Source organism: Toxotes jaculatrix, chromosome 17 (genome assembly GCF_017976425.1).
Source record: "Toxotes jaculatrix isolate fToxJac2 chromosome 17, fToxJac2.pri, whole genome shotgun sequence".
In the NCBI taxonomy this organism is placed as follows: Eukaryota; Metazoa; Chordata; class Actinopteri; family Toxotidae; genus Toxotes; species Toxotes jaculatrix.
In genome coordinates this window covers 20846973-20872646 of record NC_054410.1, presented here as the reverse complement: position 1 = coordinate 20872646, position 25674 = coordinate 20846973, and the positions used below count along the sequence as shown (strand labels likewise).

The following is a 25674-nucleotide window of genomic DNA, read 5'->3' as shown; positions in this document are numbered from 1 at the left end:
ACCAAAAAGCTGTGTGTGCACCTTTGAGGTTTCACAGATGTATTTAAAGCATTTCCTTAATCAGAAAACAGTCCTTGTCGTCTGCTGGTATATTACTATGTCTCGTGGCACCTTAGCACCACCTGTTGATCGGTGGACAAGTGTGAAACCACTGGCAGGAATATGGATCACATCCTCATGTGCATGCATGAGATACAAACAACTTGGATCCTCCTGTGGCAGCAATAACCTCAGACAACAGCCTCCAGTATCTGTGGATCAGACCTGCTTAATGTTCACGAGGAATTCTAGACCACTGCTCCTACAAGAGCTGTTTCCGCTCAGACATATTGTTAGGATGTCTGGTGTGAACAGCTCTCTGAGCTCATTTCACTGCATCTCATGTCCTGCCATGGACACCATGGTCCATGCAACCAGTCACCATGATCTGCTTACAGGAGACTCATGAACAGAGATGATAAACAGCTGCAATGATTCCTGTAAGCCCTTAGCTGTTACTCTGGGCTTCATTTTTACCTCACCACTGTGCCTTTGGAGCAAGGCGCCCACTTCTTGGGGGAGTAGCCACAGAACTAAATCGTCTCCATTTATATTCAGTTTGTCAAACAATGAATGAATAGCAACTCCTTCAGATGACTCAGTTACCCTCTCCAGCTTTGTGCAAAGCAACAACTCTCGGATCTCTTCAACACTGGAATAAATCTGATGTAACTGAATCGATAAGAATCTAAATGAATCTCATTCTGTGATTTAAAATCAAATTGAGATCAGTGCCAATGTCCAGCCCTACCAATAAAAAAAAATCCTACCTGTATACCTACTTAGCTGCCTGATCCTGCATCACAGCAGACATGGATACTAATCTAAATTTATTCTAAGCCAGGCAAAAAATTGAATGATGAAATGCAAACAGGCGAAGAACAAGTAAGATCTGGTCAGTATGTTGCAGTGACAGAAGAATGGGACCAGCATCTTCTGCTGTAAAAACACCTGGAAGTAGAGCTAGACCAATAAAATGGGACCAGCTGAGCTGATATAAGCTTAATGCAGATATACTGAATCGGTTTATATGTCTGCCAGTAAGCAGCAAAAAAAAAGTAAAAGTGCATTTTCTATTTTCTTTGTTCAAATTAATTTACTTCAAAAAAATCAAGAAATCTAATTGCGAAATGCCGAGATGTTTCCACCGATAGCAGATGAGCTTCTAACTTTCTGAGTGATTATTTAAGTAAGTAAATGCAGCTGAAATCGCAGCACGCTCGTCTTTAAGAATATGTGTGTGGTGATGTTGTCAGACGCCGCCGCGGTTATAGAATCAGGATTTTAGCAGAGCAGCAGCTTGGAAATGTGTTGGAAGTGCCTGCTGGTTAACATGTCGTTTTAATGGGCTGCGTTTCTGTCACTATTTCATACTCGTTCTGTTGTTTGACAACAGAAACAGAGGAACATGTAAATGAGAGCAGCTTTATTGGGAATTCAGCTGTATTAAATGACTGTACATGTGAGCGCAGAGGCGAGGAGAGACGCAAACAGTTTCACAACAGTTTTCAACTACGTCCTCAATTCTTGCACACAGCCCATACGTGGTCCAGCCAGATACTGGGTTCTGACCCAGTCTGTCGTTCCTGTAGGCCTGTGTTACCTTTCTGACTCACCATCTTTCTCCTTTCTTTTGCCTTTTGCTCTAGGGAGCCACCCACACCAATTGGCAGACAGTGTGTGATCCTGTTACAGACACACACACACACGCACACACTCACCTACACCATATAGTGCAGTTGAGTACAAGCTGAAAGTACCATCTTATGTGTGTGTGTGTGTGTGTGTGTGTGTACATATACACCGAGTCCAGAAGGCCCTTGAAATATGCACAGCAACCCCATGCATAATACATGGGCACAGCAGGAGAAAAGAACTTATGAGCCGAGTGGATCTCCACCTCTCCGCTACACCCCTCCCCTCCTCTTCTCTTCTTTCTCCTCTCTCCATCACAGTCTCTGCTGCTGCTGCTGCTGTGCATATGTTTTAAATAACAACCGTCTCTCAGGGTCATTTGTGGGTCAGAAATTATGATGAGGGAACGCATGAGGGCTGGAGAGATAGATAGATAGATGGCAGCGGGAAAGGGAATGAGGTGAGACCGCGCGGTCACAAAGAGAGAAGCTGGGTCGAAGAAGAAATATAATACGAAGAGAAAGAGACACATGATTCACTGTTTTCAGTCAGATAAGACCTAACCACCCAGCAGTTTCACTGGAATCACTGACTGTCACATCAGACAATCTGCAGACACCACAGGATGTTAAGCTGTGGTAACCTACCAGTGGTTTGGTGATTTACCTCCACAAAATGATGTACTGCAGCTAGAAAGCACCTGATGTACATGCACAAGCGTGATGCTGTTTAGACGGTAACCTTAGAGTTGTTGAATTACCTGGCAAAAGTGGAGATCCACTTTTCCAAACTGAATCTGAGTTGTGGGTTTGAGTTGATTCAAATATTATTTTTACTGCGTTGCTTGTGATACCTGCTTTTTCTCATTAATACATATTTTTATTTTTCAAAAATAGTCACCATTATTACTCATGCTTTTTCATGACTCAGTGGAATAGTGTCATTTTCATGGCCTCCGCTCTGGTACACTACAGCCCAGTGCACCTGCAGAGCAGAACGAGGTTAGATTCAGAGGCTCTTTGACTAATAATTCAAATCATTCACGTTGTGAGGCAGGATTAGTTTCAGTCCATTGAATACAATATTAATAACACAGTTTGTGAATGTGTGTGGTGCATGTTTGGTGGTAAATGTGACCGCTGTCAAAGTTGTGGTGTAAAGACCCTGAAATGTGTGAATGACACAAAATTGCCTGCGGTATGAAATCTCCTATCAGAATCCAATTTGACTTGAACATGCTAAGAGGAGGATAAAGATAGCCCAGTTGTCATGGAACGGCAGATGTTAAGAATAACAAAAATGCTGAACATGACAACCAAGCAAAGTTCACCTACTGATGAGAACACTGTGACAAGTGCCCAAAGCTCTAGCAAAAGTAAGTGCACCTCGAGGGTTAATTATTTGATCAACAGCCAATAATGGCTATTCTTTTTTGATATGGCAGGTTTTCATTTCAGCATGAATGATGCTCTGAACCTCAGAAGAGAACATGTACAAACTCCACATGGCCAAAACATACAGTGAGTGAGTGAGTGACTTACGACGAGCTGTTTGAGGCCTGTGAAGGACTGCTCCACAGAGTTGGCGGTGAGAACTTGACGCTTCATGGCTGCCTGCTCTCCCAGGAAACGAAGCATTAGGTCTTTCACAGCGTCACCCTGCAACAAAACGCATTGGAATTCAACACAATGTAAAACGACACGGCAGCTGTTATGTGCACTCAGAACCTGTGTACTAAATGCAAGATTTCAAAAACATCAGATCACGACTTGATGTTGGTACTCTGCATTAAATGAAGTGGGCTGGAGGCAGGAAAAAAAAAAAGAAAAACAACAACTTTGATCTGGACATCCCGAAGTCTGGACAGAATCACAGGCAATAAAAACCATAACTAGCCCTAAGAGGAATGGAACAAAAAACAGACTGCAGAAAATGTTATCGTTTATCCAGCTTTAGAGTGGGTCTAATTTGTTTGTTGAAAACTGGCTGTTAGTGGGCAAAAAAAACACCAAGATGATGGAAAAATCTGTGATATTTATTCATTTATTCAAGCAGGCATTCAAACACATTCTGAGGAGATAATGAACACAATCTGAGCTGGGAGGTGGACGCACACCATAAGACTCAACTGAATAAATAAGTAAATTGTTGCTTCATCAGAGTTGTTATTACAGATAAATGTTGCTGTTAAAAGAGCTCAGAGGATGTTTATGAGGAAAAAAAAAACCATGCTCCTCCATGATATGGAGGAGCGTGGGAGGAGCGTGGGGGGCCATGTGCATGTGTGTTTACAGATAACTGTCTCCACACTACGTATTGTGCCAGAGCAAGAGAAAGGCTGCTGGCGGATATCACTGTCTTTCTGTGACAGACTAAAGAACACAGACTGTACAGATTTGTAAAATAAATCAAGATCATCAGGTGGAGGCTATGGCTAATACATTTCTTACCATCCCATGCCAATTCATATATAAATCAACAAATTGATCACTGCTGAAAATATTCATTAGCTGAAGTCACAGATCTCATTGACTGGCAGATTGGCAAAGACTGCACAAAACATATTCTTTTAAATTTATTTATTTTTCTACCAATTTAACAGCACGATTCTGTATAACAATGAGAATCATCATTTTATCCTATGATTGAGTTATTTCTTAGTTATGTGTATGTGTTCACAGTCTGTTAAAAAGACTTTAGGGTCAGAGGGTTGAGTTTTAAGGAGCTCTCTCTGGAGACACAGAGGAAATTATACAACTGTTTTCAAAGGCTGAGTTGTAATACTCATGATGACTAAAGTGAACTTCAAGTATAAAATCAGTGCTCCTTTAAAAAAGGCATACTGACGTGCTCTAAAAGGAGAAGTATCTCTCAGGGTTTTCTAAAGACACGTTTTGTATGATAAATATTGTACAACCTAAGTGCTTGTCTTACCTGCAGGTTGTCAAATTTGAGCCCAGGCATGGTGAGTCTGCTGGTCTCTACGTAGGCTGGGCTGTACTGCTGGGTGGCCACAGAGATCAGCACCTTCCTGGTCTCCTCAGATGGCAGCCAGGCATCATGGCGCCTGTCCACCTCACTCAGACTCAGCGCTGTGGCAAACGGGTCATCGTTGCCTGAGAACACGGCTTGGAGCTGGTTGAAGGGCTGTGGCTGAGTGGCTGGGGCTGAGGTGGGGGCTTGAGCTGGAGCTGGGACTATTTGAGGTGGAGGAGGTTGGGGCTTGGTGGTCGATTCGGTAGGAGCAGGTCCAAACATTGGGCTAGCGGTGGGAGTACAAGAGTCCAAGGGCCCTCCAGTGGTGGAGATAGATGAGGAAGAGGAAGACAGCTGGCGGTCAGGGGTAGGGGCTATGGGTGTAGAACTGGCGCCAGGAGGGACCTCTGCGTTGGGGTTGGAAACAGAGATGAAGGAGGAAGGGGTGGTAAAGGAATCAAAGAAGTCCGAGGCTGGATTGGTCTGTCCATTGTCAGTGAAAAACTTACTGAGGCTGGGGCTGGGCTGACACACAAGGGGAGCTGTCAACTTGCTGGGGGTCACTGCCTCATCGCTTCCCCCACCGCTCCCCATGCTAAAGCTGGGGGACTTGATGAGGGTGGGCTGGAAGCCATCAGGCACCAGAGACGTCGGCTGGGTGCCGTGGCTGAATATGGTGCACACTGGCACAGGCGCGTCTTTTGGGCTAGTTCCTCTAATTGCCTGTGGTGCTGGTTCCTCACTTTTATGATCAGATGGACTCTGTGTGTCACCTTGAGATGAAACATTAGCTGTGACTTGCTCTTGTGTGTCTATCTGCTTCTTTGTGTCCTCTTCCACAGTCTCTTCAGAGCCATCTTTCTCCTGTTCCTCCACTGAAACTTTAATCTCAGTTGTTTTCGGTCCAGTTTCACTTTGTTCTTCTTTATCTCCTGAGGTCTCACCTGCACTCTCCTCCTCCTCCTCCCCTCCATCCAGCAAAGAGTCAATGGGGGCCACATCATTCCCCTCACTGTTATTGGGTGAATCAGAAATCATCACACTCTCCATCATCTGGTCACTGAGCTTGTCCATCAGGCTTTCTGACGGTGTGGCGCTGCTGTCTTCCTGAGGGGTGGCAAACTCCCCACCCAGGTCGATGCTTTCTTCCTGGGGCAGGACGTTGTCTCTGGAAGGGGTCTGGCTGGAGGTTGGCCGCGGAGGGTCTGGAGCGTCCTTGTTTGCATCCTCCACAGTGATGTCCAGGGTGACTGGCCGCTGAGCAGGAGCCTCCCCACTATCCATCTTACTGCTCTTGACAATGAGAACACAGCAATACACGCTACCGACACCTGTTTAATGTAATATCAAACAGAGACTAACCAACATTTTTGCACAACATTGTACAGCATCTGTCTTAGTCACTTCCTGTCATTGTAAGCAAACGCTAATTTGAGCCAGCTCAGCTCTCACCGTCAGAACCGAGCTACAGCTACAGTGAACGAGTCAGTTTATTTCAAGTCCTATTACAAAAGAAACACTAACTAGGATCTCGGGGACTTGTGTCTGTTTGGTGCTAGCTATCTTGCTGATGCTACATTAGCCGGATGGCTATCGCAAGCTAACTTAGCTGATCAGCTGACTGGAAATGCCAGATACATATTTCACTAATAACTGATCACGCTTTAAAAAGCACGGAACAGTATACCGTGCTATCCATACCCGTACACAAACACAGACGACAAAAAAAAAAAAGGAAACACAAATACGACTTTGTTTTTCTTAGCTTACAGCAGACTTACAGCTAGAGGTTCCACAGGACAACTACGCGTACGGTGCTTCGCAGCGGACAAATTTCATGCCACCGTGCTTTTTGGTATTCTTGACGGCGTCTACGTACTTTTAATAACCTACACGACGCTGCACGACTGTCATTACGTACTTTGCTCGCGCTGTTTCAAATCGCGGAAGTGCGGCTACTGTGTTGTGGACAGTAGCACAATTACCTATGTTATTTTTTGGTGTTTTCATCGTAAGACGACGTTTTTTAAAAAGTATAAGAAAGCGTTAACTCTATTAGGAGACTGAAAATGGAGGACGACGCTCCTGTCATTTATGGTCTCGAGTTTCAGGTACACATTGATGCTACACTTTCACACCATTCAGTTCTATTTCCCTGGCTGACAGCTAACGTTAGCTCCTTTCTGTTCTATTCTGTTCCTATTATGAGATATTATTAGCTGTTTTATTCTTCTGTTCCATGTCACTGTTACATATGCACTGTGCAGTGGTTGCATAGATTAATATTTCACTTTAGCATTTATTTACTTCTTTGCAGGCACGAGCTCTTACTGCCCAGACAGCTGAAACTGATGCCATTCGTTTCCTCGTGGGTACACAGTCACTGAAATTTGACAACCAGGTAAGAAAAACAGTTCGTGACAGAAAAACACGGACACAAGGAAAGTTTTCAAATAGGAGGCAAACACCTCCTATTCCTGCCCTTTCATGTCATTGTGGTATGTTTTGTGTCTATGTAACTTTTGGCTGTTTGTCATTCTTTTAAAAATACAAACAAAGTGTTGTGCAGACTTCTTGCTGTTTACTGCCTTATGTTTTCTTCTTGAAAGATACAAGATGGTGCATCTGCTGGGCTCAGTAATAATAACAAGGGACAAGTTCATACCATATGTTGAAATTTCAAACTACAAATGTAGATAGACTGAAAAAGCAAAACAAAATATTTTACGTGCATTGAATTAATTTGTATTATTATCAGTTAAAAGCTGGGTTGAACATATATGTTTGAGGTGACAGGTCTTTTTCATGTTCATAAATGTTAAAATTATGACCAACCATCACATTCAGTTTTCAAATTCAAATGAGAGTCAAAGATGGTTCTTAAGTTTCTGGAGGAGGGCATGGTATGGTTCAACAAGTTTGGAAAAGTTCAATACTTCATTTAACCTCATACCTAACAAACTGCTTTGATTTTGGTCAGAAGATTTTTCTGTGGTCAGCTTCAAGTGTTCTACAAACCAATCAAGATTCATTCAAGCTATATTTGATAGGGGTTTGTTGTACTAACATAAAATAGGGCTTAGCCCTGCAAATTGTAAAAAGTAGTTACAACCGCTAACATAGGCCCAAATAGACCCCCAGTCCACACCTTATTGCCTTAGGTTACTTTGTGTCTGTCCCAGTATCCACACTTGCAATGTTTGTGAGTTGTCAAGAGTCTGCTTATGTGATGTACAGTGTAACCGGTAATTATCACCTTGCCCAAGTGCACTTAGCATGTGGAAGTTTATCAGAGTTCAGAAGCTTAGAGGAGTAATACAATCAATAAAAACCTTAAACCTGGTTACCTAGAAACACATAAGTACTATATAAATGAAATAGAGATATTATATTATTATATTATGTTTCTGTAGGACGAAATTTTTAAGGTTAGAGCATATTTGACACAATTTTTAATAAAAGGAAGTGAAGAGTCACATATGTAGCATTATTGTTATCAGTCACATCTTGAAGAACAGATTAATAATGGAGGAGGTGTTAGGAGGAGTTACTTTGTGGTGTTATATTCACACTGAATCTAACATGTCACAGGCTTCAAATTTGTCATGTCTGTCATGTATTGTCAGTCCTAAAACCAGCCTGTAGGTGCACTCCTACCACCAACAACTGGATGGGAGGGGTGCAGTAGACCTTGGTGAATTGTGGGATACACTTTCAAGACCACAAGTGGGAGTATTGAGACAGACTCTTTTTCAAGCAAACATAGATTTAAAGATGAAAGGCTGGAAAAGTCTCAGTGGATGTGTATTGACTACGAAATGTCAAATATTAGACAGTTAAAGAAAATTTAAAAACAACAATATTATGAAAGTGAGCAACCAGAAAGAGTCAGAAAACCAAAGAACTTTATTGACAAACACAGAATTTAAAAAATGGAGACCTTAACCTTGCAATGCTTGAAATCTGTAGCTCATTCATTTTTTCCCCCATTCATATGTTTAATTGCCAGTCCTTAAGGAGGACTAGCCAAGGTTGCACATTTATTTGGTTGTGCTTAGTTCCTTTACTTAGAGCAGAGGTGTCCAAACTGTTCCACAAAGGGCCATGTGGCTCCAGGTTTTTGTTCCAACCAAGCAGCAGCACACCAGGCTTGGCTCATATAATCAACTGATCTCAGTCTTTAGACAGTTGATTTGGTCAAACTGTGTGCTCTTGATTAGCTTGAACAAAAACCTGCAGCCACACGGCCCTTTGTTTGGACACCTCTGACTAAGAGTAAGAAAATTAGACTTGTTTTATTTTATTTTTGTCTGCTTGTTTGTTTGTTTTTTCACATGTAAGATGGGCTCAGGGTTTTGGTCTGTGGTATCATGGAGTGTATGTGTATGGATGGATGGATGGATGTGTGCACTGGATGCAAAGCTTGATAATCGAGCTGCAACTTAAGAATGTTTTCATTGTCGATGAATCGAACAGATATTCTTTCCATTAATCAATTTAGTAAACAGTTAGATGAGAAGCAATTATTAGAAAATGCGTCACCAACAATTAGGATAATCAATTAAAATGTGTTTGCTGCTTCCAGCCTGAGAGGATTTTCTGCATTTCTCTGATTAGTTTCTCTGTTAATTGAATGTTTTTCTTGGACAAAAGAAGCAAGATGAAAAGACTGAAAGGATGCCACCTTGGGATTTGATTTTTTCCAAAAAACAAAACAAAATAAAACAAACAAACAAAAAAAAAAAAAAACATTTCCTTGATCAAGTGATTAATCCAAAATGTGCAGACTGTAAAGTGCAGAATCCCATCACAGTTTCCCACAGCTCAAGCTAGTGTGCACACATTGCTTGTTTTGTCCAACCAATTATATATAAAATATAGATTACTAGAACCAATTCACAGATTGTTCTAGTCATAAATGTTCAATATTTTGGCTTGAAATGTGACTTAAATGATGTAATTGCAGAGTTTGCCACCACAATTTTCTGTCAGTTGACTAATTAATTAATCAGCTAGTTTATTCAGCAATAGATGGTAAACCAATTATTGCTGTCAATTAATTATGTGTTGATTGATATCACTAATATGAAATCAGTAACTGCACTTAAGCCAGTGCCATTCTAATTAACAGGCAGATCTGTTGCGTGTGCATCTGTGTTGTATGTACATCTGTGGTTTCTCTACAAAGGTCTGAGTGTGTCTGAGTGTTTGTGAGGGTTCTGTGTTGGTGTCTGTGTGTGTGTGTGAAGGAGAAAGAGTGAGATTGTGTGTGTGTGCATGGATGCATGCATGCATGCATGCAGAGGTCATTACAGAGACAGATGACAGAAACAGTTGGCTCTAAACGGGGGGAGAAATAATTAGCTCTCTGAGAGCAAGAGGGAGAGAAGGATGAGAGAAAGAGAGAGAGAAAGATTTGTGCCTTGATAAAAAAAAAAAACAAGCTATTTTCTGGCAGACTTCAGTGTGAAAACGGTCTGGCACTGAATACAGACGTAGTTCAATCCAAGTCTTGTGTAGCGGGTCTAATACAGAGCTTGTTGAGAATGGCAATAATGCGTCCCAGTCAATCTGTGTGATTTCTTATTACACACTGTCAGTAGCTTAACATACTCCTCCTAATACTTTCCTCCACTCTGGCATGAACACAGAGATGAAACACAAGAAAACCAAAGAGGTGAATTCTTCATAGTCATGTTAGTCTAATCCTAGTACAATTATTAGATTTATGTTTTAATGAAAGTGCTTATTGCTCATTTATTCAGAGGACTGTTTGCTTTGAGGCCACTATAGACTGTGCGATTTTGGGATGTCTCAGGTGAAAGTTAACAGTAGTGAGAGAAATGAGGTGAAATTATTTGTTGTCAATCCAAACGGTGATACTGATTCTTGCATTTAATGTGGATCAGTCACTGGCCAGTTTTCACTTAATGAAGTTAGAACTGGGTCCTCCTGTGCACCATCGGCTGCTGCTATCCATCATCCACCTAATATAACCTAATCACACAGCTCAATAGAGCTAATTTTATCTACAAATGGAGGAAATGCATAGCAGTATGGTGCTGGTACAGTATATGCTTTAATAGTGTGGCTATAGTATAGCAAGTTTTGCTGCTAATATCATAAATGTTTTTTTGCCCCCAGATTAGATAATCAGACTTTGAATCTGATGTTGCTACAGTAAAGTTTCTCTTCACTCTAATTCAGGGAACTCAGAGTAAAATCAGCTCCTGTACAGTTTCACTCAGGTTTCACTCAGCTGAGAAAGCTGAACCATCATAAACTACGACCGGAGCAGGAAATAGCCACAAACGTTCACAAGAGTAGCTGCCCTTACTCCCCTTGCCGCTGCCGGCGGGTTTACGTTGAAAACAATGGAGGCGGGTAGCGGCAACCGGTTACTGTCTGAAAGCACCTCAGCAGCTTCTGGCACGGTTTTCTGAAACAGACAATTGGACAATCCTGCCCACTTTACACAGCAATTGGCAAAGAGTGTGAAGGTGTGAAAGTACCAGCTTTCTTTCAAACTCTCTTTTCTTTTTTTAAACTTCATAAAACTTCCTGTGTTACGTTTTGTGTAAAACCAAGTGCAACACCATGAGGAGGAGAGACTGTCCCAAATGGTCCTATGTTATCCTCATTTGTACGATTAATGGCACCAAGGCTACAAAGACACGCAAAAGACACACAGATCCAGGAGGCAATCGGACAATTGGGATTGCTATTAAAAAAAAATGCCTTAAGTTGTGAGGTATATTACAAGTTTTGTACTTAGAAAACAAACTCATGTTGTTGGAATATAAAAGAAAACATCTTTATTGACTTGTGGTTTGTTTTCTGATCTGATGGTCAAAGAGCGTCCAAAGCTGTAAAACCTAATAGGGATCATTATTCATCTTCTTGGTCATGTTCTCTGAGATGACCCTACATTAGAATCTTGGGTTCAGTCAGTGCAGTCCGTTTTATTCATGAAGCTCATTGTCTTTTCCACTCTTTATAAGATTTGCCGGCCAACATTGGTTAGCTCAGTTCTTCTGAGTTTGAACTTGCAGTATGAAAAATGTTTTTGCGATTGGCATTTCAGCCGTGATAGCTTCGGCTGTATCCATGAGCCTGCTGGCCTCTCCACCTCCCATTAAGCATAATGCAGGTTGGAAATGCCTCTCTTAACTCGCCGAGCACCTCTCAAATCCCTCAGAGACCAATAGCTGGAATGACAGATCGGAGGGAGCGTCGGCATGGCATTTAAGGCTGCTAACGAGATAAAGCGCCCGAGCTTGGCACCTCTCACCCGCTCGCTGCTCCTCCGCCCTGCTCGCTGTCATCCGTGCGGCTCAAGAGCTTTAGAGGAGAGGCCTCTGAAGTGGGGGGCCACGAGCCAGCTTGGCTTTATCCCTCCCTTACCCCTTCTTCGCAGTCTCCCTCCTCTCCTCCTTCCTGCCTCAGTTCCTCCTACCATCGGCACATAATTAACAGCACTGGGCTGGGTGCCCAAATGGCTGAAGGCTATGAGTCACTCCCCAGGCCTGGAAGAATGACGGATAAATCACCTGGGGGAGGAGGGCTAGAACTTCTCTCTCCCCTCACACCTGAGTTCATTTGGGGGGACCCTATTACTAGGCCTTCCAATTACCCTGTCCCGCCGGCCTGAATTTATTTGTGCCGCTCCCCCACCACCATAAAATTATAACTTTGCGTAATAATTTTTTGCTCGATGCAGTCCAACCCAAGGTTAATAGCCGCCTAGCTGACTTTGAAAAGGCTGAAGGATGCTGCCGCTCCGATGCTCTTCTCCTCCTCCTCCTCACGCCCCCTCCTTTCATCCTCTTGTTCAGCCTGTAAAAGTAGTACAGGCAAGGAGAGTGGAAGTGCCTAGCAGGAGTTATTGTCCAGTGCGACCCCATTAATGGTCCCCCAAGGTGCTGTAAGTGTCTCTCTTATGGGAGAAACTGCCATATATTGTCTGATCAAACCTTGAGACCCTCACTGTTTTACGGCATTGTGGGCCCTGAACTGCATTCAATTGAGGGCCCTCATAGAATAGATTTCCATCTAATGAAAAGAGCTCAGTAAGGAGGAGTTTCTATTAACTTCTTATGGATAAAAGTTTAGCTTGTTTGTTCAACTTGAGTGCCGTAAAGTCTGCACTGCTGTTGATTGTGTTTTCAAGTCCAGCCAAGGCCTCATTATTACACCAGGTCAAGGAGCTGCACCCCAGCTAAAGGGTTTATAGCTGAGAACTGTACAGTGATTTAGGTGTAACTGTTCCATCCTCAGTCCAGACGAATCCTGAAACTAGGAAAAAAAACAATTTCAACCACTGAAACCAGCAGTGATAAAGCTCAGGTATACAAGTATGTTAGTGATACAGTTTTAGTGCTGGCCTCTGGTGTTGATACTTCATAAATATGTTTTTAAAAATATTTATATCAGAAACTGTATGATGGAGGAATAACCACAGAGCAGTGGGAACTTCTTTGGATGCCAGCTGTCAATACTTGTCAGTTTTCCCTTCTCAGTGCGCTGTTTTTTTTTTTTTTTTTTTTTTTTTTTTTTTTTTTGACACAGTTTGAAAGTATTGAAGACTGATACCAGCCCTGTGTACAACTTCAGTATTTTTTGGTATACAGAAATGTTCAGGATTCTCACAGCCAACAAGAAAATGTAACTCCCAAATACTATTGGTACTTAACAACACCTCAGAGTCAAATAATCTGTACTTGTTTTTGTACATTTCTGTTTCATGCAAGCATCAGTTTGCCGTCAGTTATTCAAAGAAAGTTAGCACTCATTTGGTGACCAGCTCAGCTTGGTTCATTTGCGATGGAATTAACCAAATTCCTTCCACCCTTGTAAGATCTACCTACAGGTTAACTGAATTATATTTCAAGGATGCAAACTTCAAATACAAAATTTTTATCAGATATTCCTTCACATCAGCAGAATCAGAAATTAAAGGAAAATCCTTTGGCAAAACATATCTTAAATAAATGGCCCAACATTTTGGGAAACATGCTTAATCGCTTTCTTTCAGATAGTTTATTCTTATTCTGTATTCTATATTGTTGCTGCCCCGCTCATGAGTACCATACTGTTCTCAACTGGTCGGTCACACAATATGCAGATCAATACTAGACATGTGAAATTAAAGTAAGCTTAGCTACAACTAAATCATCATCTGCTGGAAAAAGTTTGCTTACAAGAAATACCTTTTTGAAAAAGAACAAAATTACAGGCTTTTCACAGAAAAACTCTTCTTGGATAATGCACCTCATTCTCAGCCCCTTTTAGCAGGGCCATTTGTCTTTAAAAAAAAAAAAAAATGGAATGAGCTTTTATTGATTTCCTTTTTGTTGTACCTTTTCCTCTGACTCCCCCCAACATGTCATATGCAGAACTTCTATGAATCCAACGTGACTTCTAAAAGTCTCTTAATCGTCACTTTAAAGGCCAAATCAAGATGAAAAGTCTTCAGCCGTATGAAGTTGATGGGGGGGGGGGAGAAAAAAGAACCAAAGCGATGCCTGCCTTGAAATTACATTTACTGTCATATTAAAAGAGGAACCTTCTTCTTTTAGGGGGAATTAGAGGAACGAGTGGAGCTTTGAACTACGGTTGGCGTGTGAAGGGAGGTGCACGCAGTGTTTTTTAACTCCAGCTTCATCCTCAACACATCTCTCCTCTCTGTCTTTGCTTTACTTCCAGATCCACATTATTGACTTTGATGATGAGAATAACATCATTAATAAGAATGTCCTTCTGCACCAAGCTGGGGAGATATGGCACATTGGCGCCAGTCCTGCAGATAAGGCTGTGCTTACCACCTGCTATAACAAAAGTGAGTCCTACTGTTTCCTTCTGTCTCTGGCTCCATTCTCTGCCTCTTTATGCACCATGTTTCTCTTTTCTTTTTTTTTTCCCCTTCTGTTGTTTTTTCTTTGTCTCTTTCTTTGCATAGTCTTTATCTTCCTTTCCTTTTTCTATGTATTTCTTCCATCTAATGACCTTATGCTATTACATGTTAGTTGAGACATTTACCAGATGACCTGTCTTTACATGTCTGACAGTAGCAGCTGTGTTAGAAGTCATGTTCATACTACTGATAGGATCAATACTAATATGTGGACATGATGACCCACATGAGGGATAATAGCAGCAGCTACAAAGTCGCTGTCTGGCAGGAAAAAAAAAAAAAAATCCTTGAAGGTCACATGCATGTTGTCTGTGCTGTTATGGTGCAGGTCATACATTAACATTTTCATACAGCAGAAACACACATTTCATACTTCAGCAATGATGGAGCGGTTAGAGCCAGATGAACCAGCTTCAAGGACCCATGTGTAGATTAACAATCATGTTTTCTTACCCCCATAATCCCCTGAGTTAACACAGGTGTACGCTGCCATAGGTTTGACAAAACATGCTACTTTGATTTTAATGAGCTAAATGGTGATATGATTATAGTCTTCCACATGAATATGTAACATAAACAAACATTTTTGGTAGAGCCCCGATGACATTTCACAATTCTGTAAAACCACAACTACAGAACGCAGACTGAGAAAGGCCTGTCTGTGACAGTCAGTTCTTGCAGCCATCATGTTGAACTCAGGAGACATGGGCACGTGAAAGACCTGAGCAACTTTGACAAGGTCCAAATTGCTATGGGCAGATGACTGGGTTGGAACAGCTTCGAAATGGCAAGACTTGTGTGATGGTCCCAGTCAGCAGTGGTTAATACCTACTGACTGTAGTCAGAGAAGGGATAAACCACAAACCGGCTACAGGGTTTTGCGGGATGTGCTAGAACAAGTCTGATCCATGGTGGCTCTGCCTTGCATCACACAGGACTTAAGGGTCAGAGGAGAATGGTCAGACTGGTTGGAGCTGACAGAAAGGCTACTGTAACTCAGATAACCGCTCTGTACAACTGCGATGAACAGAAAAGCATCTCAGAATGAACAACACATCCAACTCTGAGGTGGATGGAATACAACAGCTGAGACCATGTCAGGTTCCAGTCCTGTCAGCCAAGAACAGAAATCTGAGGCTGCAGTGAACACAGGTTCACCAAAACTGGACAGATGAAGACTGGAAAAACGCAGCCTGCTCTGATGAATCTAGATTTCTGCTGAGGCTGCAGATGGTAGTCAACAGCATGAATCCATGGACCCAAACTGCCTTGTGTCACCAATCCAGGCTGGTAGTGGTGGTGTGATGGTGTGGGGAATGTTTTCTTGGTTCACTTTGGGCATTAATGTCACAGTCTAATGATCCAGGTTCAATAATTAGAATCCTCTAAACTGTACAGCTGCATGCATGTGTGTCACAGAGGAGCAGACAAACACTCTGGTTCCATATGTATTTTTCATGATTAGGACAGATGTATGTATCACTGTATCCAGTAATCAGCACTTCACTACATTCTGTGGGGTGCGTTACTTTTCCATTCTACAAATTTTACTGTTCCGTTCCCCCTCAACACACACACACACACACACACACACACACACACACACACACACACACACACACACACACACACACACACACACACACACTCCCTTACGCACACCACCACCATCACAGCCTCCACCACCACCACCCCACTTCCCTCGCTCCCTCTCTTTTCTCCCACTGACTCTCGCTCTCTGTCAGGTGATTTCTACATGCTTGAGTTCACAGGATGACAGCCACTCTAGACCAGGCTGGATCTCAGACAGCCCACTACGCACTGCTGCGCACATCATACACTCACACAGATATATATACAGTACATACAAATATACACACATACACAAGTGCATTCCTATAGTGTTTCTATACTGCCTCCCACTGGCGCTCCAATATGTGGGTAAGAAAAGGCTTTTGTTCAAGATGATTGCTTGCCCACTTACTCCAAGTGCAAGGTTGTCTAAAACCACTCAAGAGCTTGTGGACTCACACCACGTTGCTTTTTAATTTGACAAATAGGCCTAACGCCAGTGTTTCATAGCCCAGTGCCTGCCCACATGCTGTCAATAGTTACACCAAAAAGAAATTAGGCTCTTTTGCTCTCTCTGTTTTCTTACTCTCCCTCTTTTTTTGCTTTCTCTCTCTCTCTCTCTCTCTCTCTCTCTCTCTCTCTCTCTCTCTGCGATAGGTTATGCCCTCCAGCCTCAAACTTTTATTCCAATTACTGTATCAGTTCTACATTTACTTCACTGGTTCCAATTAGCAGCTCTGGCTCTGGTGTGGATGTGCCAAAATAACTCATTTGTGATGTGGATTTGAAGGAGTGTATGCATGTCACACACACACACACACACACACACACACACACACACACACACACACACACACACACACACACACACACACACACACACTGTATTCTAACAATCTGTGAGTAACTGTATCTGTGTGTGTCTGTGTGTTGTCCCCCTCCAGCCAGTGACAGCAGGGTGGTTTCATGTGCGGCAGTATGGCGGATGCCCTCTGACTGGGAGACAGGTAGCCATGAGTCACCTGATGACACCGCCCACAACCCCCAAACCCTGGAGCTGCTTTGTCGCCTCGACGACAGTGCCCATGGCAACGCTGCCTGGTAGGTGTTGCTAAGCAACGATAGCATTTGGGCAAACAACTGTAAGAGCTACAGTACAAGTGATGCAAGTGCAATTATTGTTTTGATGCACAGTAGCGTGCCGTTGTGTGTGTTCGGCTCCTGTGTGTATTTTTTAGGAAGTGATATTGTTGATATTTTTACAGACTACAGGTTGTGGAAAACTCATGGGGATCCAGATAAACTAGCCTGAGAAACTTTGAGAGGCCTTCTTCTAGTTCAGGCAGTCATACCATTCTGGTGACAGCATAGTATAAATATGTCTTCAATCTTGTCATTGACATAATTTATGTGATTAATATTGATTACTTACAAAGTATTGTAATGTACAATACATTTTCATTAATCAAACTGGGCAGTAAATCGATATAGTAACTATACTGATTCAGCTTTAACAATAATAAGATATATATCAGCTAAGCGATACAATCTTTTGATTTAGTAACTCTAGCTGATCAAAACAAACAAATTCAAGGGCCGCTGTTTTTTTTCTGGAAGTTTCAACAGCATCTCATGATCTTCATTTGTGGAATTTGCTTTTAAAGCTTAAAGGGAAAGAAAGCTCACAGTCCTCTGAGTTAGTGTTAACGTAGCTTACATTACCTTACATTTCTTTACCTTAACATTACCTCCCTCTTTCTCTGTGTATCTCTTCTCCATATGAGTATTTTTGTTTTTTTTTGGCTCAGACTATTGACTGGCCCACATCTCAGACTGTAGCGATGGCCCGATCCTTTTGTCTTACAGTCGGAGCTCCTGTGCACCATGCCTTGCTATAACTCACCGCCTATGAGAATGAAAATCAATGGTCATTCCCCTTTTTAGTCCACTGTTCATCAGCTGCCTCATGATTGCTATCATTTTTAGAGGCGCCAATCAGTTAGCGTGATGCATACTGTAGCAGGTGTCTGCGAGGCAGAGATAAAGATGGAGAGGGAGTGAGGACGATCGAGAAAGATGGAGAGAAGCTCACAAAGCAGAGCATGAGGAGGGTGGGGGTGGACTGAATTTGTGCAACTTGGTGTGTGTTTTGTGCTTGTGTGTGGAAACTGGAGGGCTTTGTATTTGCGGGGGTGCATCCATGTATGTGTTCTGTTCTATATGTATGTGTGTGTGTGTCAGAGGGTAGGTCAAGCAAGGCTGCTGGGTAGAGATTGATGGCTCTGGGCTCCACCATCTTAACACCCTGAGAGCTGTAACCCTCACAAGGGCACCACACTGCGTGAGTGTGTTTGTGCATGTGTGTGTTGGGTGGGAGTGTACACTGGGCGCTGTGAAGCCTGTAGCCTATGCTGTGCACTATTGGCTTCCTTAGATGGATGGCTTTGGTCTGCTGCCCACCTCGTCCATCTCTCCATGACACTGACACACACACACACACACACACACACACTTATCCCCACTCACTCTGGTAATACTCGCGTGTGTGTGTGTGTGTGTGCATGTTTGCGTGTGTAAGCAGACAAAGAGTAAAGAGATTGGTAGTTTTATATTCTTATGAGGCTTTTGTCTGTGTCGTGTGTGTGTGTGTGTTTGTTCACCTGCTTGTGTATGTTTGCGTCGGCTGTAGCGTGTCTGCCCGTGTGTAGCCTGCATCCTTCCTGGGTGTGTTTTCCAGTTGCTGGTGTCCCTCCACTCCCACTAACAATAACACTTTCTCCTTCCTCCAAATCCCCTCATTGTTTGGGTGGGCAAACATTTGAGCCTCTGCCCTGTTGTGAAGCGTGCTCTGAATGGAAATATCGGCAGAATACACCCAACAAAACGGGGCTAAACAGAGCTGGGGAAAAATCCTGTTTTTTGTTGTATTATTTTTTTGGTGCTCGGCTGTTTTTTTTTTTCTCCCCCTTCTTCTTCTTATTCTTCTCACACTTGGTTTCGATTGGGAGCCGTGCCAGTTGAGCAAATCGATTCCCGTGGAGCCATTTGAGCCAATCAGGGCCCTAGGAGGGAATGGTAAAGCGCAAAAGGCAACAAGGTTGATTTTCTAAAGTGGGGTGTGACAGGAGGGGGTAGTTGGTGTTTGTGGGTGTGATTATGTGTGTTTGTGCACACGCGCATGAATGCAATCATGTGTATTATGTGTGATCATTGCAAGTGAAAGGTTTTCAGTCTTTCACTCCTAAGTCTGGCTGCATTTACTGTATGTCTCTTTTATCCTGTCGTGCAACAGCGTCTCTACTTTTTGCCTGCGTATGTGCCTGGTCATGCACGGAGTGTGTATGAGTGTTGGTGATCACTAAGCGTGATTTTCACTGTGAGGTTCCCCCAGTCCCAATCAATTGGACCCCAGTAGCAAACTCTCATGCAGGCTGTCAGCCTAGTGTGTGAGACTGTGTGTGTGTGTGATGGGGGCTTAATAGAGCCTTTGCAATCCAGTTTTTTCAACCATATTGCAGATTAAACACCATGATGCAGGCGTTCCACTTAAGTCTGTGGGTTTGGTGGTTTTCCCCTCAGGGCAGCAGGTGCTGGTCAAAAACAAAAACACCTTGGTGAAGTTCAGGCATGTGTTGGGTGCATTAAAGGACAATTCTCATTTAATAAAAACTTGGATCTTGCTTTTATAGTTTTGTCCATCATTTCCATTTGTAATAGCACAATTAGAGATGGTATTTGATAACATTTTATTTTAATCCCAAGCTAGTACTGAATCCACTTATCAAATTGGGATATTTTTGAATCTCTTATCTAATCTAATTAGGTTTAGCTTTCAACATTTGCAAGTAACTTAAGTTATAACTAACAGAAATAGAAAGATTCTCACCCGCTGTTGCTGTCAAATGAAAACCATATGCTGTATCTCCAACTGTGCTGTTTCTGAATTTTTCAGATGAACCTGAATGATTTCTGATACTTCTCAAGCTAAATAAACCAGTTAAAACTTTTTTTTTTTTTTTTTTTTTTTTTTAAATTATCTGAAAAAAAAAGCACAGTAAAACAGCTGAGAACAGATTTGCTCAACTCATGAAAAGTCAGTGTTTGGGGAAGGCAGACACAGTTTTGACTGGCAGCCTGATTAATGTTCATAATCTGTAGCTACAACCTGAAGGTGGGATGAGTAGCAGAAGATATGAAATGTTTATTAAATATGTCACTGACACTTTGAAATAACAGCTGTAGCCTCCTTATTTTGCACATGTGACTTTCTCTTGACCTACTTGCTCCGAATACTGAAGGTTGATAAGCTTAAATAGGGATGTGATTGGAAGATCCTCCTGAAAATGACATGACAGCAGACAGTAAAGTTAAATTTTAGCCATTATGGAATAATGGAAAGTGTTAATTAGCCACTGCTGATCACATAATGTGCAGCCAGGGATGGGCTTTGACAGCATTTTATCAGATCTGAGTTCAGCTTTGAATCTGCTTATTGAATCTGAATCCTTTGTCAATATTTTATTTTATTTATTTATTTTTTTTTAAAAGACTATTTCTATTGCACTCTGCACAGTAGCAAAACAAATGTCAACCATTTTGTGTAACAAAAGATAAAATATTTAGAATCAGGCTCCTTCTAATCATCCTAATGACACAATAGATAATTTTAATAATTGTGATTTAGGGACCAATTACCCAACAAGCATGACATTTGATGCTAATATAACTAATATATAAACTACAGTTATTAACTGTCAAACCTAAGCCTTGGACTGGGCTGAATGGTTGTAGGGCTTTCATTACATATTTTGTCACTGCTCTGTGACATTCATTAACCCCCTCCTGACTCATTTTGCCTTTTGCTGTGAGGGAAGACAGTGTTTACTCCTCACTGGGAAGCTGTGCTTCAGCTACAGTAGCCATAGAGCCTTAAGCCTAGTCAGTCAGTTATTATTCATTGAGTAGGTATAAAATAAAAAAAACTGATGTTTTACATGCACAAGGCACTTAATATTACCTGAAGGCAAACTCGTTGTTGCACTGCCTCAGGCCACAGAATCTGATGGGACACAGAATACTGACTAACACAGCAAGCCAAGTAGATAAACAGTTAAACAAAGGACTTGACATTCGATTTAAGAAGCTGTTTTGTTGACTTTGGAACATTTAAATTGGTCCACCATGTTTGTTTACTTGATTGTCACTTATCACGTTTGACCTCATCATCAGTCTTTTTTTTTTCTCTTTGCCAAGGCCTGTAGTGTGGAGAGAGACGAAAAAGAGACTGACTAAAGAGAGAACGTGAATGTAAGACTCAAAAAGGGGCTCGTTGGCAGCAGAGCTTAATGAATCCAGGTGTGTTACTAATGTGAAACCGGATCCAAAATGGAACCAGTTATTATTGGAACCCATCCCTAGCCAGCGATGTTTGCCATTTTAATCTGCAAAAGTGATGCTTATCATTTACTAAAAATGTAGTTTCCTAATGTTTTCAACATTGCCCTTGCAAGGAAAAGGAGACATCAAAGGTTCGATGAGAGATTCGCTAATGTCAGAGCCAAATAGTGTTTCTCATATCATTTCTCATTGGGGTTAGGATAACTTTGGGTTTAGGTTAAGCTTGCAGAAATTGATCAGTGGCAGTAAGTTCAGGCACTGCTTATGGTTAGGAAAAACAAAACCTACCATATTTAGCACTCTGTGTGCCCGGTTTTCCTTTGCAGTTACTGGCATTTTGGGTGCACTCACTTGGTCTGACCCTCAAATAAAGATAGATAATGTAGCTAAACAGGTCTGGATCATCTGACTGCTTGTCTTTTTGTAGTAAAGCCTCTGTGCTCCCAGATCTCAGCAGTTGCTTTAGTTAGCACATCATTATCATAACCATTCCAAATGATGGCCAAGACTATGTAAATAAGAGCCACATTATAACACATGGTGATTATCCTTTAACCTCGACTACAAACCGAAAACCACTTGCAAAAATGTCCACCTTCTGAACAACTAAAACAACTAAAACTCAACACAACTGCAGCACACACACGCACACATACATACATAAACTGCCCTTGGTGTTGCTGTATCCATGCTGAAATCTCATCCAGAAGGAGGAAAGACACACATGCACATGCTGTGTTTGTGTTGGTTGTCGGCTTTGTATATGAGGGGCTAGGATTAAACTCATATGGCTGCAAAGCACAGCAAAGTGGGCGAACAATCTGATGAGTGAGAGACAGAGAGAGAGGTGTGCACGCACACAGCTTGGTGGAGCTTGGTGTGTCCCAGACTTAGATATATGGGGCTGTAAAACCTCCATAGCTCTCCCCAGCAGTATTTACATACCATTCCAGTAGCCAGTGTGCCAGCTTGTTTCAGAGCTCAAGGTCAAATGCACATAACTTATATTCTTAATAAGAGAGGAAGGAAATATGAGACACTGCGAACCTTACTGTCTCTGCCTCTCCCTTCCTATATTGCATGAATTAATTGATACTACAGGAGAGCATACGGCGTGTAAATCCCAAAGTGGTGAGTATATTTTCAGTGGTCCTATACTATGCTGATGTATGTGTTTGGGAGTATGTGTGTGTAAGAAAGAGAGGTGGTGTCTGACATCCTGCAGCCTCCATCTATAAGGTCTATATGCTGCACGGAGATACCCCACCAAGCTGTGTGCGTGTGCGCTCATAGTAATCACACAGTGTGGAGACATAAATCAGTTCACACAAACACACTATGGGCACTCACCTTCCATTATGGGATAAAAAGCTGGTCCTCGTAAGGTGAACCATTACATTTTAGAGTTGGGTTATGGTTAGATTCAGATTTTTTTCAAATAATGCACTGACGTACACTGACTGACATGCGATTTGTTAATTGAAGAGTTGTCGGCCTCTGTAATCATTCCTCCTGTTCAGACTGGCCATGAATCCCTTTGTGGTGTACCTTCACTGGAAGAGGTGATGGACAAAATCCAGAGTCCTTATTCTGTGCAAAAACTCTTTCCTAAGTTCTGCTGGAGGTAATATGAGGCCTCAGACTGAATTAGCCAGATCATCTTGGTAACTTCCAAATTTACAGCTTTTTTTAGTGTGAAATTCCACAGACTGTATTTCCTTCCTGAGATGCAGGTTAAGGATACGTCCTGCTTGTTGCTTTTTAAGGACAGAACACTAGCGATATACCTGGAGCTTAACGATGAATAATTTGAAAAGTTGCTTTCCGGGAAATAAATTCTCATCGTTCTACTGCTGATGCTAATATGAGGCTTCAGCAGTACTTTAGAATATATTGATGCTTAGAATGAAGACTGTGTAGCAGAAATGGGAAGTCGAGTTTGGAACTTAGACTCAAGTCGCACTTAAGTTTCACACAAAGTGACTTTGAGACTTGGGTTAGACTTGAGACCTGACACGTGTTTGAGATTTGGGACTTGTGAACAATCTTTAGTGTCACTCCCTCCTCTATTATTAGCCACAGATGACTGTAAGCTGCAGCAACACATGAATGTGTTTAGATGGAGACCTGGTTTAATTATACAATACAGTTGTACTCTTACCTATTATTGAAAAATAGCCTTATAATGTTAGCAATATTTTCCTGTTACCTCTGAGCAGTGTTAGTCTATATCCATTTTTAGCCACCCTCTCTGTATTCAGAAAAAACATAAAGCCTGCAACATTAGCTCAGAACCAGCTCTTTTCTCAGAACCCTGTGGTTTTTCTACACCTGGAAAACTTATATCATCCTCATCTTAGTACTATAAATAGTCACCTAATTATTTTTCCATGTTGTTCATTTAACAAAGCAAATAAAGTGGCCAGTGCAGGGGGACAGAGCCACATCGATTCTTTCTTTACTCAGAGAAGAGGTGTGCAAGTATACGACCAGGGCCTTCACAGACAGAAGGCCATTACTGAATCCATAATACAGGACCTCATCTTTTCATGCAGCCTGCTTCTGTCTTTAACTGACAAGCTTAGCAAGTAAATAAGTCAAATCATCATAGTGTCTGAGTGAGCTAGCAGCAGACAAAGAGTCCAAAATAAAATCCAAACAAGAAAAGACAGACACTGTGTCTGTGACTGTGCAGATTTGGACTGACAGGAGCATGCGTGGCTTTTTTGGGGTAAAATCATGGAAATTTAAAAAAAAAAAAAAAGACTGCAGACAGGTCTCGTAAGAGCCATTCACACATTGGAATGAAAGAATAGGTGAGAAATTTTGGGAAAAATATGTCAGCTTTAATGTAAAGCACAAGTTACATTACGTTATCTGTGGTAATTCCTCAAATGTGAAGAAATCCTTCACAGTTTGTTTCCCCACGGCTACAGCTGAGAGCGAAGAGGGTGAACTTATGGGAGGAAATGAGCGAGGATTACCGGGAGGACGTGGAGCAGCTGCTGGCAAGCTGGCAGCTTTCATCGCAGCTTGTTGTGCGAGATGGACAGTTCAGAACAGTGCAATTGCAAAGGTGAAAAATTTTGTTTTTTTGCAGTTTGCTTCATTGCACCTGTGGGCTGAAGCATTTGAGGCAGAGTATGGAGCCAATCGCAGAATCCCGTCTGCTGTATCAACACCATGGAAGAACACAACTCTCTGCCTTGTAGAGGCCATCACTGACCTGGATCCTCAAAGCCTAAATACTTTCTCTCGGAAGCTCAAGGACATAAAGGCCCATGCTTATCAGCCGGAGAGTGGTGTCAGCTGAAAGAGCTTGTGGAAATTTTGGCCCCATTTCTTCAAACAACAGACCTCACACAAGCCTCACCTCCCTCGCGTACTCTCATTCAGCAGCCACCTCATCAGTATGCTGAATACGACTGGTCTCCTGGTCAGTTTAGTGAAAGCACTGCAGATGTCACCCCAGCTGCGTTTTCAGGGGATCTTTTTGAATGTCAGAATGGATGACTCAGCTCAACTCACAGCAGAACTTCCATTTGGAGATGTGGTCTACGTAATGTCTGCACGACTAGACCCACCATTCTGCCTCTTTTGGCTAGAGCAAGATGTTCTCACACCAGATGAAGTCAGGAGAGAGGTGAAGGGGATGATAATAGTTAGGTGTAAATACACACTATTTCCAAACCCATTATCATCACATCCATGCCTTTTCTTTGGCTACTGGAAGAAAAGCGAGAAGAAGAATGTAGACCATGGCTGAGCTCATTCACTACGTCCAGGTGTCCTCTGATGAGGAAGAAGTGGACCGCCTGGATTTCTGCAAAAGACATACGACTCTGGTCAGTTTACTGGAGTGAAAGCTCTGCAGAAGTTACTCCGACGCCGTTTTCAGGGCATCTTTGTGAATGTCAGAATGGATGACTCAGCTCATCCCTCACTGAGCCAGGCTTAGTGCAACGACACTGTCAAGCTTGATCTTTTTGGAATGTGACCATTCTGTTGCATAAAACTTTTCTAAACTTGTCTTAGGCCACTGGAGGACACCTACAGGCTTGTTACCAGAAATGCTTTGTGCCCCATACCCAGTGTATTAAAGTGATCATTTACCAAACAACTATGCAGTGATGGGCAGTGAT

The 25674-nt window shown here is 42.2% G+C and overlaps 2 protein-coding genes across 5 annotated transcripts in view; one reads left to right on the top strand and one right to left on the bottom strand.

Moving 5' to 3' along the window:
* trappc12 (trafficking protein particle complex subunit 12) overlaps positions 1-6465 on the bottom strand; it is a 28728-nt gene extending 22263 nt beyond the window's left edge. The window contains exons 1-3 of one of the 4 annotated variants that reach the window (XM_041060792.1): positions 6432-6465; positions 4609-5943; positions 3216-3332 (exon numbers count right to left, since the gene is read on the bottom strand). In XM_041060792.1, the coding sequence (XP_040916726.1) occupies positions 3216-3332; positions 4609-5934 (1443 nt within the window). In that variant the 5' untranslated portion in view covers positions 5935-5943; positions 6432-6465. Of the gene's footprint in view, positions 1-3215; positions 3333-4608; positions 5982-6420 lie in introns of all 4 variants that reach the window. The other 3 variants (XM_041060793.1, XM_041060794.1, XM_041060795.1) reach the window with 3 other exon arrangements.
* A 128-nt stretch (positions 6466-6593) lies between these two features.
* eipr1 (EARP complex and GARP complex interacting protein 1) overlaps positions 6594-25674 on the top strand; it is a 49486-nt gene continuing 30405 nt past the window's right edge. Inside the window, exons 1-4 of the mRNA XM_041061442.1 lie at positions 6594-6761; positions 6968-7051; positions 14356-14488; positions 17080-17236. Of these exons, the coding sequence (XP_040917376.1) occupies positions 6720-6761; positions 6968-7051; positions 14356-14488; positions 17080-17236 (416 nt within the window). The 5' untranslated portion in view covers positions 6594-6719. The remainder of the gene's footprint in view (positions 6762-6967; positions 7052-14355; positions 14489-17079; positions 17237-25674) is intronic.